Source organism: Mesoplodon densirostris, chromosome 16 (genome assembly GCF_025265405.1).
Source record: "Mesoplodon densirostris isolate mMesDen1 chromosome 16, mMesDen1 primary haplotype, whole genome shotgun sequence".
Taxonomy (NCBI): Eukaryota; Metazoa; Chordata; class Mammalia; order Artiodactyla; family Ziphiidae; genus Mesoplodon; species Mesoplodon densirostris.
Window position 1 is genome coordinate 84,122,929 of NC_082676.1, and position 14,557 is coordinate 84,137,485.

Below are 14,557 nucleotides of genomic sequence, written 5' to 3' on the forward strand. Positions count from 1 at the left end.
CACCGCCTGCGCTTGGCCCTTGCGGGCCGCCGTTGCCGCGCTCGGCATCTGCCGCCTTTCGACTCCGCGGCATCGGGTTCCCAGGGATCTTGGTGGTGCCGGAGTCGCACACCCGGGGCGCCCGCTGGCCGCCGGCGGCGGCGGTGGCCCCCTGAGCGGGCCCGAACGGGGAGCGGGGAGCGGGCGGGCGCCGCGGCCCTGACCCAGGGCCGGCGGGCGGAGGCCGACTCGCGGCCTCTTTGTCTCGGCAGCGGCGGGCGCGTCCGCGGGGCCCGGGGCGGAAGTCCCGCCGCGCTCCCGGCGCCCCGGCCGCAGAGGTGGCACCATGAGCGACATCCGCCACTCGCTCCTGCGCCGCGACGCGCTCAGCGCCGCCAAGGAGGTGCTGTACCACCTGGACATCTACTTCAGCAGCCAGTTGCAGAGCGCGCCGCTGCCCATCGTGGACAAGGGCCCTGTGGAGCTGCTCGAGGAGTTCGTGTTCCAGGTGCCCAAGGAGCGCGGCGCGCAGCCCAAGGTGCGCCGGGCGTCCGGCTGCCGCGTCCCCGATAAGTAAACTCCGGTTCCTTTTTCCTTCTCGGTGACAAGCGTCGGCCAGACCCCAAACGCTCTTCGGATCGGGGTCTCCGTCCTCGCCCTTGGCCTTGCTCCTTCAGCAGCAGCCAAAATGCCCGTTTTGCGGGGCTTGTGACAACCATGTCTCAATGGTGTTAAAGGAAGAGACTTTAAAGTCCTGTTACCGAGAATCTCAAACCGCTGTAGGTCATCCTGAGCCCCCTAGGGTGATGCATAATGACGTAGAATGGTATTTCTTGAGATTAACAGTAGAGAGTTCTACTCCGTGGGACCCGGGCTTTAGGGAGGTGAAAAGTTCCCTGGTGTAACCAGTGTTTTCTGTTTTCTCACTGTGTGAAATTAATAGGCTGAATTTCTCATCGCTTCTCCTGGATTTGTTTTACAGAGATTGAATTCACTTCAGGAGCTCCAACTCCTTGAAATCATGTGCAGTTATTTCCAGGAGCAAACCAAGGACTCTGTCCGGCAGATTATTTTCTCATCCCTTTTCAGCCCCCAAGGGAACAAAGCCGATGACAGCCGAATGAGCTTGTTGGGAAAGCTGGTCTCCATGGCAGTGGCTGTGTGTCGAATCCCAGTGTTGGAGTGTGCAGCCTCCTGGCTCCAGGTACGTCTCTAGAGATAGCGTCTCTGAGAGTCTCTGAAGAGGTGTTTTGTGTCAGGAAGTTTAATTTAATTTCTGGAGGGGTATTTTCCACATGTTATCTCCTTGATGTTTCTGCCCTGTATGCTGATACCCCACACCTGTATATACAGGTGATCACCATTCTTGAGAAAACAGTAGTTTGTAACGGTGAATGAAGGCTCCATCTTCAGAATAAGTGAAAAATCATTTTTCTTAGTTGAAAACAATAAGGTAGGATTTTGAAAACAGCTATGCATGCAGTCTCAAAGATTGGATTCTTTTTTTTTTAAAGGTCACTATGTGTCAAACTGTGACAACGTTTGCTTGTTTTTTATACAGTTAGATCAGTAAACATAGGAGTTGTTCCAGGGTGCCATTTCAAAGCTGATGGCTCTTCTAATGGATATGGACATAGGAGCCTTCTATAGTGTTTTTAAATAGCTTTAAAAAAAAAAAAAAAAGTATTTTCGTAGTAGACTTCGTGTTAGATAGTTTTTTGGAAGATCTGTTTTGCTCTTTTGTTACTCAGAGTTGTTGAAAAATTCATAATCCACTTACAGTAATTATTAACTCAAATTTTTGATTAACATGATCCTCAGCTAATCTAACAAAATTCACTACATTCAGTTTTTCAAACCTGCTTCATTCCCAAAGACTTGACATCATTTGGGCTTTTTTCAATTTATTTAAATGTTTTTCCTGTGATCTTATTTATCTTTAAAATTTGGCTAGTAAAAATATATTTTGTTCTTTGTGATACACAGGTAAATCTCAAGGGAATCTATACCTTAATGGCCACCATTCTGATTTCTGGGACACCTGACTAAATCTTGTGTGTTGTATTTAATGTCAAGATTATCTCTATCCCTTGACAACCTGATGAAGTCAAGTTTAGCATCTTGAAATTCATCATATAATTTTCCATTTATCTCTCATGGTGCTGTTGCGCTGGCATTTTGGCAAAGTGAAAGCAGATGTTAACAACAGGAAAGGGTCTTGTGGCTTGGGTCAGGGTTTGCCACACTGGGGTGTAGGGCTGCAGCTTCCTCCAGAGGAAAGGGTGGAGATGGCTGGTTTGGTGCGTGAATGAACAATCTGGCCTGATGCCTCCTTGCAGTTTGCCCTGCAGGCCGTGTTGTAGCCCTGAAACTGTAGCATCCCGAACAACGGTTAAATGTGGCTACAGATGGGCAACTGACTGGGAAGGAAAAAGACGGGAGGGTGGTGATGTAGGGTTCAAAAGTATTAATGGAATTCGTAATAGGAAAGGATTGTAGGAAAATTTGAGAAAGTACTGCGCTAAATCATGTGATAGTTCACAGACTCTCCTAAGTCACATCAAAGTGGTACCAACTGTTAATTTTTACCTTTGGAGTCTCACCTGTAGGGTTACAAAGATTGTCGTTTCCTCACTTGAAGTCAGGAATGATTTTTTCTGAAGTAAACGTCAAAGGTCGGCAGGCCTTTCATGTAAAGGGCAAGATAGTAAACATTTTAGGCTTTTTGGGTCATATAATCTCTCTCTCTCTTTTTTTTTTAATATTTATTTATTTGGCTGCTCCGGGTCTTAGTTGCTGCATGCGGGATCTTTGTTGCCACGTGCGGGATCTTTAGCTGTGGCATGCAGGATCTAGTTCCCTGACCAGGGATCGAACCCGGGCCCCCTGTACTGGGAGCGTGGAGTCTTAACCACTGGACCACCACAGGGAAGTCCCTCGGGTCATATGATCTCTGTCACCCCTGCTCAGCTGTGCCCTTGTAGTGCAGGAGCAGCCTGAGGCAATAGCAAACACGTGAGCAGGGCTGTGTTTCAATAAAACTTTATTTACAAAAAGAGGTGGCAGGGTGGATTTGGTCTGTGGGCTTTCATTTGCCAACCTCTGCTTCAAAGTAAGCTGTTAACGTCGTCTTCCCCTCTTGGAAGGGGTTCTGCCAGTTCCGATTTTCACCATGTGTACATAGTTGCTAGTCTCCTGGCTCACGACACCTGTAGTTACATGGACTGTGGCTTCTTTCCAGCGGACGCCTGTGGTCTACTGTGTGCGGTTAGCCAGGGCCCTCGTGGATGACTATTGCTGTCTGGTGCCGGGATCCGTTCAGACGCTGAAGCAGATATTCAGTGCCAGCCCTCGCTTCTGCTGCCAGTTCATAACCTCAGTCACCGCGCTGTATGACCTGTCGTCAGGTAAACTTTAAGCAGATTGTTACCCTTAAAGAGGCTTCGGCCGATTGCTAGTTGTATTTACACTGAACACCCAGCCAGCGGATGGCCTTTTTTGCTTTTTTTTTTTTTCTCTCTGAAATGTGTATTTTATTTCAGGCTGAAAGCTAAAGGGATGGGCCACCTGCGCCTCTGGAATTTGCTAACAAGGAACTTTCCTTAGCGAGTCCCATTTGCCTGACTCAGAATGGTCCAGGTGGCAGACAGCTAATAAGCAAGGGTCTGGTGTCTGGGACAGATGTGGCTTTCTCCCCAGACATGACCTGCTTTTTTGGGGGGGGGGTGGCGGTTGGGGAACACACCACTCAGCATGTGTGGTCTTAGTTCCCCAAGCAGGGACTGAACCCGTGGTCCCTGCATTGGAAGCACAGCATCCTAACCAGTGGGCCACCGGGGAAGTCCCCATGACTTGCTTTTTTATTCCCAACTTTTTATTTTGAAAAATTGCAAAACTTCAGGAAAGCTGCAAGAATATTACAACAAAGGTTTGTGTATCTCTCACCGAGGTTCACCAGTTACTAACATTTGCCATATATTCTTTTTTTTCTCTTTTCCTTTTGCTCTCTCTTTCTTTCCCCTTCTCTCCACATACACACTCACAAGTATTTTTTTCCTGAACCCTTGAGTTTGTTGCCAGTGTCAGGTACCAAGTACTTAAATGTGTATCTAAGAACAAGAACATTCCCTTACACAAACATGATATCATTATCACATGTAAGAAATTAAATACTGACAGAATACTTTTATCTCATATATAGCTGTTGTTCAGATTTCCTTGATTGTCTGAATAATGTCTTTTATAGCCTTTTTCCCCCCTTTTGAGGGACCAGGAGAATTCGGGATCCAGTCAAGGCTCATACATAGTTGTTATGTCACTTTGGTCCTTTTAAAATAGTTCCCACACAGACGTAGAGAATGGAATTGAGGACACAGGGAGGGGGAAGGGTAAGCTGGGACGAAGTGAGAGAGTGGCATGGACGTATAGGCACTACCAAATGTAAAATAGATAGCTAGTGGGAAGCAGCCGCATAGCACAGGGAGATCAGCTCGGTGCTTTGTGACCACCTAGAGGGGTGGGATAGGGAAGGTGGGAGGGGATGCAAGAGTGATGAGATATGGGGATATATGTACATGTATAGCTAATTGACTTTGTTATACAGCAGGAACTAACACACCTTTGTAAAGCAATTATACTCCAATAAAGATGTTTAAAAAAATAAAATAAAACAGTTCCCAGCCTTTAAAAAAATCTCTGATACTGACATTTTTTGAGAGCTCAGCCCTGTTGTTTTGCAAAATGTCCCTCAATTTAGTTTTTTTTTTTTTTGCGGTATGCGGGCCTCTCACCACCGCGGCCTCTCCCACCGCAGAGCACAGGCTCCGGACGCGCAGGCCCAGCGGCCATGGCTCACCCATGGCTCAGGGGCCCAGGCGCTCCGCGGCACGTGGGATCCCCCCGGACCGGGGCACGAACCCGCGTCCCCTGCATCGGCAGGCAGACTCCCGACCACTGTGCCACCAGGGAAGCCCTCAATTTAGTTTTGTCTGTTTCCTTATGAAAGGTTCAAGTTAAACATTTGTGGCAACAATATTACCCAGGCCGTGATGTGTCCTTCCTGTGCTGGGAGGCAAGCGTGTCTGTTGGACTGTGGGTGATGTTCTGAGACTTCCTTAGCAAGGTACCAGGAGAGGGCCTCAGGGAGGCCATTAGATGGCATTTGACTTCAGCTGGGAGAAGCCCACGTCCGTCGTCCCTGTCCAGCAGCAGAGCCCTCTGGACCCCCAATAAAGAAAACCAAGAGAAGTCGACCAGCTCTGGTTGAATTGTGGCAGGGGTCTCAGACCCCACCCCCTGGGCCCTGCTGCCCACTTTCCTCCCCCAGGAGTGGGTTCCAAGGAACGTGGATTGACAAGCCCTGAGTCCTTCTACATCTGTGTCCTTGAATGACCCCCACAGCCCTTGCGACCCCTGGCTAGGGCTGCTGCCCTCGCTTTGCATTTGGGGAAGGTACAGGCCTCGCCCTTGTGAGCAGCTTTCTCTGCAGAGGCAGACCCGAAGCCCGCTGTTCTAGTTCAGGTTCCTCCTCTGCCCTCAGCTCTGGCCGCCCAGAGGGCTGGCAGGTAACCTTTCTTCTCCTGGTTTAATAGCTAACCCAGCTGCTGGAAAGCCTTAGCAGCATTCTCCACTTTTGTTCAGTCCAGCATCGGTCTCCTGCCAGCACCCTGATTGTATTTGATTCTCCTTTTATTTGTAACTTTTTTCCTTGCCGTTAGACTTTTTAGTTCTCTTGAGAAAGTTCGCATGGACCTACCATGAACGTTTAAGTGTGTATCATACCCGCGTGTAATCGCATACTTTGCTTTCGTCGCTGCATGCCGCTCGCTGGGGTGGGTGGCAGGGCTTGTGGGCGCCCTGCTGCTGGAGTGGAGTCTTCCCTGGCGCTCTCTTAAGAGGCTTCTCAAGAGCCCTTAATAGCTAGGAACGTATTTAGGTCTTTTGTGTTCCCATAGGAAAGATTTGCAGCGTTGTAGTTTCTCTTTCAAGTCATCGGTTATTCCAGGGCAGCAAGGACAGAAGTTGGCCTTAACGTTGGGAATGGATTCGTGAACATGTGGAGAAGGAAATAACGTTCAGAAAGTACCGCTAACGTTCTAGGATGGACATGGGACGTGGTATTTTTCTCTTAAGTCAATTTGCCAGTCTGACATGTCAGTCTTTTCTTTAAGCCACTGTGTCGAGGTAGGATTGACACAGAAAGAGCTATGCATTTATATGTACAATTGGATGAGGTTGGAGATACGGAAATCCCTGGCTCCGTGGTGGTGGCCCAGAGGGTGGGCCTGAGTCCGCTGGCAGCAGGGCGCTTGCCGCTGCTCTCGGTGCTGTGGCTCACGGGCGTCTGTGCCTCCAAAGCTGAGAAACGGAAGGGGCTCACCTAACTGAACAGAACACCCTCTGGCCTCAGTGTCACAGGGAACTTGGGTCTCTGCACACAAAGGTTGTGGAGATTATTCGCGCAAGTACACACGCTCACGTGTACTCACCGAGCGCACGTGTACACAGCATGTGTGCATATGCCGCCTTCAGGCTCCGGAGATGCCCCAGCTAGACGTGTGTGGGGCGGGGGAAGGGCTGGGTTGCTGGAGGAGTGGGCCTGAGACTGGCGTGTCCCAGACAGAAACGTTTCGGGGAGTCAAGGGGCCAGACACAGGGTCACCACTGTTGATTTTGCCAAGTAAAGGTCATAGATGACAACTCCCTCTTGTCACCGTCATTTCGTAGCAGAAAGGAAGGGCGTGGGTCAGCCCCCAAGCAGTAGACAGTCCCAGGGGAAAGGCCGGTGTCTCCCGAGGAAGAGCAGTTGGAGGCTTCACACCAACACCGGGCTCCCTCTGCCCCTGACTCTCTCTTCTCATGCTTGACCCTGGACCTCAGTAGCCTGGAAGGGGCTCCGTCATCCCCAGCTTCTTCATAAGCTGAGGTGTGCACAGCCCCAGAGGCAGGAGGCTGGGGACCCGCTCCCACGCACACAGACAGCCTAAGGGCAGTACCCGCTGACCCCAGGATGGGCGGTGTAGCCTAGTGGTAAGAGCTGGGCCACCTGGGGTCAGGTCTGGGCCCACCACGTAGTTTTTTTTTTTTTTTGCGATACTCGGGCCTCTCACTGTTGTGGCCTCTCCCGTTGCGGAGCACAGGCTCCGGACGCGCAGGCTCAGCAGCCATGGCTCACAGGCCCAGCCACTCCGTGGCATATGGGATCTTCCCGGACCGGGGCACAAACCCGTGTCCCCTGCATCGGCAGGCGGACTCTCAACCACTGCACCACCAGGGAAGCCCCCACCACTTAGTTTTAATGAGTCTGGAGAAAATGATTTAACATCTCTGTGCCTCAGTTTCCTCATTCTCTATATAATAGTTGGTTTGTTTGAGGATTAAGTGAGTTCATCTGTGTTAGGACTTAACCCGGTGCCTGGCACGTCATAAACTCAGAATAAATGTCAACTTTTGTTTTTAAAGTTACTGTTCTCTGTCTTGCCATAGAATGTACTAGATCTCAGGAATCAGAGGAGGCCAGGCCTCGCTTAGAGGTTCCAGGTTTGAGGCTGGGATGGCTCCTGGCAGCTGACAGATCATTGTCTGGACTCTGAGCTGCTCCCTGAAGGCCACCGTAGCTGTCACCGTACCACTGAGGGGACACCAAACACAGGGATGAAACCTACTCACAAGGGAAGGGATGAAGTGTGGTGGAGGTAGTTCTGGACATTGATAGTGGACTTTTATTTAAATTGACACATAGGATCACAAGGCGTAATGGAGTTCTAGGGAATTGTTGGCTTAATGTGTTGAGTCCAACCATGGCCAGGCTTTCCTAAGTCGGATGAGAGCCCAGCCCTCTCGGAGGGGATGTTCCAGGAAAGGAGCCAGAGGGTAGGTGAGGACAGAGGTGTGTCGCCTGGATGTGGGGTGATGAGTACTGTGAGCTTGAAGGTCTGTCTTTCCCTGTCTCCTGTCCGTGGGGCTGAAGACCCTTCTGACTTTGTGTTGCAGACGATCTCATCCCACCGCTGGACTTGCTTGAGATGATTGTCAACTGGATTTTTGAGGACCCGAGGTTGATTCTCATCACTTTTTTAAATACTCCAATCGCAGCCAATCTCCCCATAGGATTTTTAGAGCTCACCCCGCTCACTGGATTGATCCGCTGGTGTGTGAAGGCCCCTCTGGCTCATAAAAGGAAGAAGAAGCCCCCCTTAGCCAATGGCCACGTCACTGCCAAAGTCATCAAGGACTCGGGGGGGATGGACAGAGATTCCCACCTCTTGTACTCAAAGCTCCACCTCAGCGTCCTGCAGGTCCTCATGATGCTCCAGGTGCACTTGACCGAGAAGAACCTGTACGGCCGCCTGGGGCTCATCCTGTTTGACCACATGGTCCCGCTGGTGGAGGAGATCAACAGATTGGCGGATGAACTGAACCCCCTCAACGCCTCCCAGGAGATTGAGCTCTCCCTGGACCGGCTGGCACAGGCTCTGCAGGTGGCCATGGCCTCTGGAGCCCTGCTATGCACGAGAGGTGGGTGATTGCCTGGCCAGGCCTCCCTGGGGCGGGTCACCACCACCCGTCGGAAGGAAAATAGGGGCTCCTGGACAAGGACTGTGTTGCGCTTTTAGGACTTCTTTCCTCTCAGTGAACGCAGGGTAGGTGGGCAGAAGTCGCAGGACGCGCCCAGGTAGAATCCTGTGGCCGTGGCATCTGGGTGTCTCCTGGCTGTTTTGCCCAGGCCTGGGGATGCCTCCAGAGCACAGATAATAATGGCTTAATCTCCTTCCTCTTAGGGAATCTTTTCTTTTTCTGCAGTTCTTTCCCATTGCGGCATAATTTACGTACAATGAAATGCACCTGTTTAAGTGCAGGAAACGTTCCCATCACCTGTTCAGAGGGCTCCTTAGTTCTGCATTTCAGTGCTTGAACTCGCCCAGAAGAATGATCTGATGCTAATGACACACTTCTGTTGGCTTTTTGACTGTTGGCTCACGGACGTTGCCTGAGGCCCATGCAGTAGTCCCTGGAGACGGGTTTCCCTCTTATCTCGCTCTTAGCCTTGGGCGTCTGATCTGTTGTCTCTGGGCCTTTTCCCAGCCATCTGACAAATTGCCAGTAGAGCTGCCCCCTTTCCTAAGTGATGTCTTCTGTTGAGGGCGTGTGTTAAAGCTAAAATTGAAGAAAAAGAGAGCCCCGCTTCTAAATGATGCTCGGAAGCTGAGCATGAGGGACTGTTACTGTCTTGCTAGCATCCTTGAACAAAAGCAAACCTCTCACCTCATCATCTTCAGGCCGTCCCTTAATTCTGTGTCTCCTTCATTTCAGATGACCTGAGAACCCTGTGCTCCCGGCTGCCCCATAATAAGTAAGTACCCTCCCAAGACTTCTAGTTGGGTGGGTGCGGGGGTGGGTGCGGGAGTGGTGGGGTGCAAAGCAGGGCAGACCCCTTGTCCTGGCTTCCTGGGGAGACCTGGTCTGCAGGGTCTACAGCGTCTGTGAATGAGGGGCCCCCCAGAACCTGACAGTAAGTGGGGGAATGGATGTGATAGCGTAACACAGGAGAGGAAGCTCAAGCAGGGAGTCCGTCAACGAGGTAAGAAAAGTGGCCGTCCTTCTGGGTGTCAAGGAAGAAGCCGGAGCGAACTCGGGGGGCCTTTACTGCTCACTAAGTCAGCGTGCGTGTGGGTCGTGGTGATGTCGCGCGCTATTGGCGACATTGATTGCACAGCCCTTAGGGAAATACTGTGTCGGTTAGGCCAGCGCCTTGGTCTCGGGTGGCACAGAGCGGGGTTGTGTCTGTGGTTTGCTGTGACGCCGGGGCTGACTCTTTTGCCTTGGTTTCCCCCCTTGTAAAATGGGGACTGCAATTCACCTGCCTCACAGGCTTGTAGTGAGGTTTAAATGAGGTGGTGTTTGCAAAGTTCTTTGTCCACGGCACACGGGCGTCTCTCCGTAAGTGGTGGTTATTGTCCTAATTTGGGGGGAAGCAGTGGTAATCGTGGTGAAAAGCAGCAGCTGTGTGGTCCTAGCAGCTTCTGGTGAGAATTCCACCCCTACTACCTCCTATCTGTAGGACCCTGGGCAAGTGCCCACTACCTCTGTTTTCTCTATAAAATCAAGAAAACAATAGGACCTGCCTCGGGTCCCCCTGCCTCCCCCGCCCTGCTCCCGTCATAGGAGTTTTGTGAGGATTAATCGAGTAAAAACATAGAAAACACTTAGAATGGTACTTGATATGTAAATAACCTAAGAAGTGTTAGCTGCTGTAACGTTTACTGTTATTTGTGTAACGAGTTTCTCTTAATCGAATTAATTTCACTGAAGCTAAGAAGCAAAAAGCTATGTGCACAAAAATGTTTCATGCAAAGGCAGTCTTCTCAGTAGCAGAAGTCAGAAACAAGCTAACCATCCCATAGCATGGGGATACTTAGTAAGTTAGTAGTGATACATCAGAAGGATGGAACATTATGTGTCCACGAAAAACAGTCATTGTGGCCACCGTGCGAGGAGATGTTTATAGTTGAAGGCAGAACTGCCCTGCTCCCTGCTGTGTGCACCTGGGCAGGGTTTACAGGAAAGAAGAGAGCCGAGTTCTTTCTGCAGAGGGTCGCACTGGTTTCTAAGGTGGATAGTGGGGCTCCAGGGCTGGTGCTGGCGGGCAGTGCGGACAGAGGGTGAGCAAGCCCACCGGGCCCCTCGGCACCGTGTGTGCTCCCAGCCGCCCAGGGCCTGACCCACCAGCCCTGCCGGGGCCCGGGAGTGGGGCAGGTGTGGCAGGCTGAGCAGAGGCTTAACCTGAGGCCAGAAGATGGGCCAGATGCTACTTCCCGGGCTGACAGGAGGGGAGCTGCAGCCAGAGGGCCGGGAGCTTGGCGTCGGGCTCCGAGGGGCAGGCAGCTCCAGGCAGGCCTCTGGGTGGTTAAACGGGGGTTTCTGGAGCAACCGAATGGTCCACCTTGAGACGTGACATCAGCAGGGTGGACCGCTTGTCCAGAGGCCACCTCGCCCTCGGGAGCCCACGCTGCGCCTTTGTCTCCCTCTCTCCGTCCCTTCCTTCTTGCCTTTCTTCCCTCCAAGAAGGTCTCCTGCGTCTGAGGACATCGTCAGTGCAAGTGGCACCTGTTCAGCTCCTTGCACTCATCCCTTTGTAACCTTTTCCTTCTTTGCGCACAGCTTTTATTTAACGTTTAATGTTTTCAGGGCATTAAAATCATGATAGGGTATGAATCGTTTATCATCCCAGTGTTATAACTAGGGGTCCCCGTGGGAATCCTCTGGAACTTCTAACAGCCCGGAGGGACCCCACCCCCGGGGCCTGTAGCTGCTACCTCGAGGTACAACCCTGGGCCCCAGTCCCCCGGGGGCAGCCTGACACTGACATGGGGAAAGAGTGGCCCACAGTCGCTTGGACTACCTCTTTGATTTCTGATTGTTCCTTTTGTGTTAATTGTCTTCTGGACTAGACCAGAAACTTCCTGAAACCCCTTCTCCCTCTGGCAGGGTGTGCAGGTTCAAATGAGCATATGACCTACATTTTGCCTCCACAGTATTCCCTCCTTAGACTTACTTTTTTTTTTTTTTTTTTTTTTTTTTTTGTGGTGCACAGGCCTCTCACTGTTGTGGCCTCTCCCGTTGCGGAGCACAGGCTCCGGACGCGCAGGCTCAGCGGCCATGGCTCACGGGCCCAGCCGCTCCGCGGCATGTGGGATCTTCCCAGACCGGGGCACGAACCCGTGTCCCCTGCACCGGCAGGCGGACTCCCAACCACTGCGCCACCAGGAAAGCCCAGACTTACTTATTTGTTTGCTTATTTTCCTTGAATTTCTTACCCAGAGTTATTAAACCGTAGTAGTTATTAAAACGTAGTGAAAAGAGTCAGAAGAGCTTCAAGCCACTGAAAGGCACCAGCTTTCTTCACACCTGGGTTTACTGCCTGGGCCCCTCCTGGGGGCCCAGGGTAGCAGACTTTGTACTTGGGGGGTGGGAGAGCGTGAGGGTCACTCTGCCAAAGACCTAGGCCCGCCCCCCGCTTCATCTCAGAGCTCCAGGAAGCAGCCGACCATAGTCAGTCGCCCAAGGGTGAAGTGGTCCAGCGGGGTGGGCTTTCACTGGGCCAAGCAGGACAGCATTCAGGGAAGGTGCGGCCTCGTGGGACCGGGAAGCTGAGGGGCAAGTGGTGGGCATGAACGGGACCTGGCAGGCGGGGTTTGGTGATGTGGAGGGACAGTGTAGACACTCTAGAGACAAGACCCAGCCGGAGCCACGGCCCTGGGTGAGGCTGGGAGAGCAAAGCACAGAGGCCAGGGGATCCGGGGGGAGGGCAGGGCTGGGGAGGGGCCCTCTGTCCTGAAGGGGCGTAACTGGGGGAGTTGGTTATTTCAGGCTGAGTCCGGACAAGCTAGAGGTGGAGAGAAAGTTAGGACGCTCTGCCGATCGTGCTGAGAGGGGAGGGTGGCGTTAGATAGGATGAGACTGACGAGAGGAAGCTCTTCAAGGGGTCTCAGAAGGGACCAGCATAGGAGGCGACGTTGAATTCAGGAGCGGGAGGACTTCCTGGAGGCGGAGGCTGTTGATGTGCTGAGCCACAGAGAGCAGAGCACAGGCCAGGGTGGGAGGGGGTTGGGTGGGGGGAGGACTAAGGCTCCTGGGGGTGGGCGTGGGGCAGGAGGGGGCCCTGAAAGTGGGTGAGGGCTGGGTCCAGGCCGGGGCCATTCCTGAGGACTCCGGACGTCAGGGTCATGTGAAAAGCCACCTTCTGTGCGGCTTGGCTCGGAATTCAGTTAGGACTCGGTCATTAGGAGCGGCTTGGAGAAGCGTGGCCCTCTGTCCTTCTTGCTGTGGCTCCTCCGTCACAACCCCCGAAGGTGTGGACAGGTGAGGCTGACACCAGTGCCCACCTGCATGGTCCCCAAGCCACAGATGCCGAGCTGTGTCCGGAGCTTCCGTGGACTACAGCCTCCCTCCCGCCCTCCCCGTCGCTGCCGGAAGGATCCCGGCTTTTCCCACTGCGGCCCCTCACCTCTCCGGGCCCCAGTCTGTCAATACATCCCGCTGCCTCCAGGTCACCCCCTCCTGCTGCTACCCAGCCACGAGCCACCCTCCGTCCTTCCTGGAAACTTGGTGTCTGTCCCGGCACAGGAGCAAGGCCCACCACGGCAGCCTAGCCTGCCGCCACCCATAGCGCCACGGGTCGGGCGGACGCCACGGTTGGCACCAGCGCATCCTAACCCTTCTCCTTGTGTTTGCAGCCTTCTCCAGCTGGTGATCTCGGGCCCCGTGCCACAGTCGCCACACGCGGCGCTCCCTCCCGGGTTCTACCCTCACATCCACACACCCCCGCTGGGCTACGGGGCTGTGCCGGCCCACCCTGCCACCCACCCTGCCCTGCCCACGCACCCCGGGCACACCTTCATCTCAGGCATGACCTTCCCGTTCAGGCCCATCCGCTAGGCTGGCCCCCGCGAACCGCTGAGTGGCACCGTGCCTTCCATGCCTGGTTGGAGGAAGCCTTCCCAGGAAAGGACGACCGATCCATAGGAGAGGGCTCGGGGGGCAGCCGGGCGGCCCTTCCTCGCTGCAGAACCACAGAAGCGGGTCGGTGTGGAAGTTCTGCGACGTCGCCGTCCAGGCGCCTCCTACCTGTCTCATTCGTAAAAGTCCAGATAGGATCGATGAAAGGAAACGTCCAGCCCTCTGCGGAGCGATGCGGGCATCTTTAAAAGCTGCCAGGGCTGTGAGCCTGTGGTCTGGGGTGTCATTGCAGACACACGCCCTGAGCCTGTGCCGTCGGAGCACTGGTGGAGGAGCAGCGTCCGCGAGTCCACGTGTCTGGCTTCCCTCCTTGTGGACGGGCTGTGTCCCACCAGGAACACAAGGCACTCCCATGGCTCCGGGAGCGCAAGGCTGAGCCGTCGGCATGGCAAGCTCTCCCCCAGCACTTGGTCCCCACGGGTCAGGGGAACCTGTGAGCCTGGCCCCCATCAGTAGGGAAAGGAACGTCTCTGTTTTATTGGGGTCTCTAAGTTTTCCTTCCATATGTTCAAATAAATTTTTTCTAAACAGTTTCATAGACTTTATGGACTGTATTTTTAAAACTTAGTAGCTGTGAGCCTTGGAGATGTCCTCCCCAGTCTGCAGCGATCCTGGTGAGAAGATTGGATGAGAGAGAGAGAGAGAGAGAGAGAGAGAGAGTTTGTGTGTGTGTGTGTGTCTCTCTCTTGTCTTTATTTTTGTCTGGAGTTTACGGCATCTCTCAAGGTAGTGCAGTTTTGCTGTGAGGGCCATACTTGGCCTCCGGGGTCCGTGACCATGGGTGCTTTCCTAGGGCCACGAGCTCGTGGTCTTCCGTGGGCCCCGGGAATGCTCAGCCAGGCTCCCATTGCCCCAGCCGGTGTGTAGGAACCAGCCTGCAAGTGAAGCCTATCAGGACCCTGCTTTTAAGTTGCTTTTGAGAGCCGTGCACTAGAGAGGAAATTACCTTTTCTTTGAGTTTGATTTCATTATCCCTGTGTTTCCTGTTGCCTGTATAAATCTGCGGATGTCAGGGCAGGAAGCAAAGTCAAGTCTCTGTTTCCATCTCTCTTGGTGGGAC

The 14,557-nt window shown here is 53.1% G+C and overlaps 1 protein-coding gene across 4 annotated transcripts; it reads left to right on the forward strand.

Moving 5' to 3' along the window:
- Positions 1–15: 15 nt before the first annotated feature.
- Positions 16–14,022, forward strand: INTS15 (integrator complex subunit 15). 4 transcript variants are annotated; one of them, XM_060120643.1, is made up of 6 exons: positions 16–517; positions 962–1,183; positions 3,221–3,386; positions 7,972–8,496; positions 9,292–9,331; positions 13,404–14,022. In XM_060120643.1, the coding sequence occupies exons 1-6, from the start codon at positions 326–328 to the stop codon at positions 13,414–13,416; spliced, it is 1,158 nt and encodes a 385-aa protein (XP_059976626.1). In that variant the 5' UTR covers positions 16–325; the 3' UTR covers positions 13,417–14,022. The 4 variants fall into 4 exon arrangements, with proteins under 4 accessions (XP_059976626.1, XP_059976625.1, XP_059976624.1 ...); XM_060120642.1 differs by having other exon boundaries at positions 16–487; positions 13,215–14,022; XM_060120641.1 differs by having other exon boundaries at positions 17–517; positions 13,215–14,022.
- Positions 14,023–14,557: the final 535 nt, after the last annotated feature.

What these genes read in the sequence shown, in the direction of transcription:
- INTS15 (XM_060120641.1), top strand. Translation starts at nt 326, where the DNA reads ATGAGCGACATCCGCCACTCGCTCCTGCGCCGCGACGCGCTCAGCGCC. An exon ending in GTGCAGCCTCCTGGCTCCAG is followed by an intron (nt 1,184 to 3,220) that starts GTACGTCTCTAG and finishes GCTTCTTTCCAG; the next exon opens with CGGACGCCTGTGGTCTACTG. An exon ending in GCTGTATGACCTGTCGTCAG is followed by an intron (nt 3,387 to 7,971) that starts GTAAACTTTAAG and finishes TTTGTGTTGCAG; the next exon opens with ACGATCTCATCCCACCGCTG.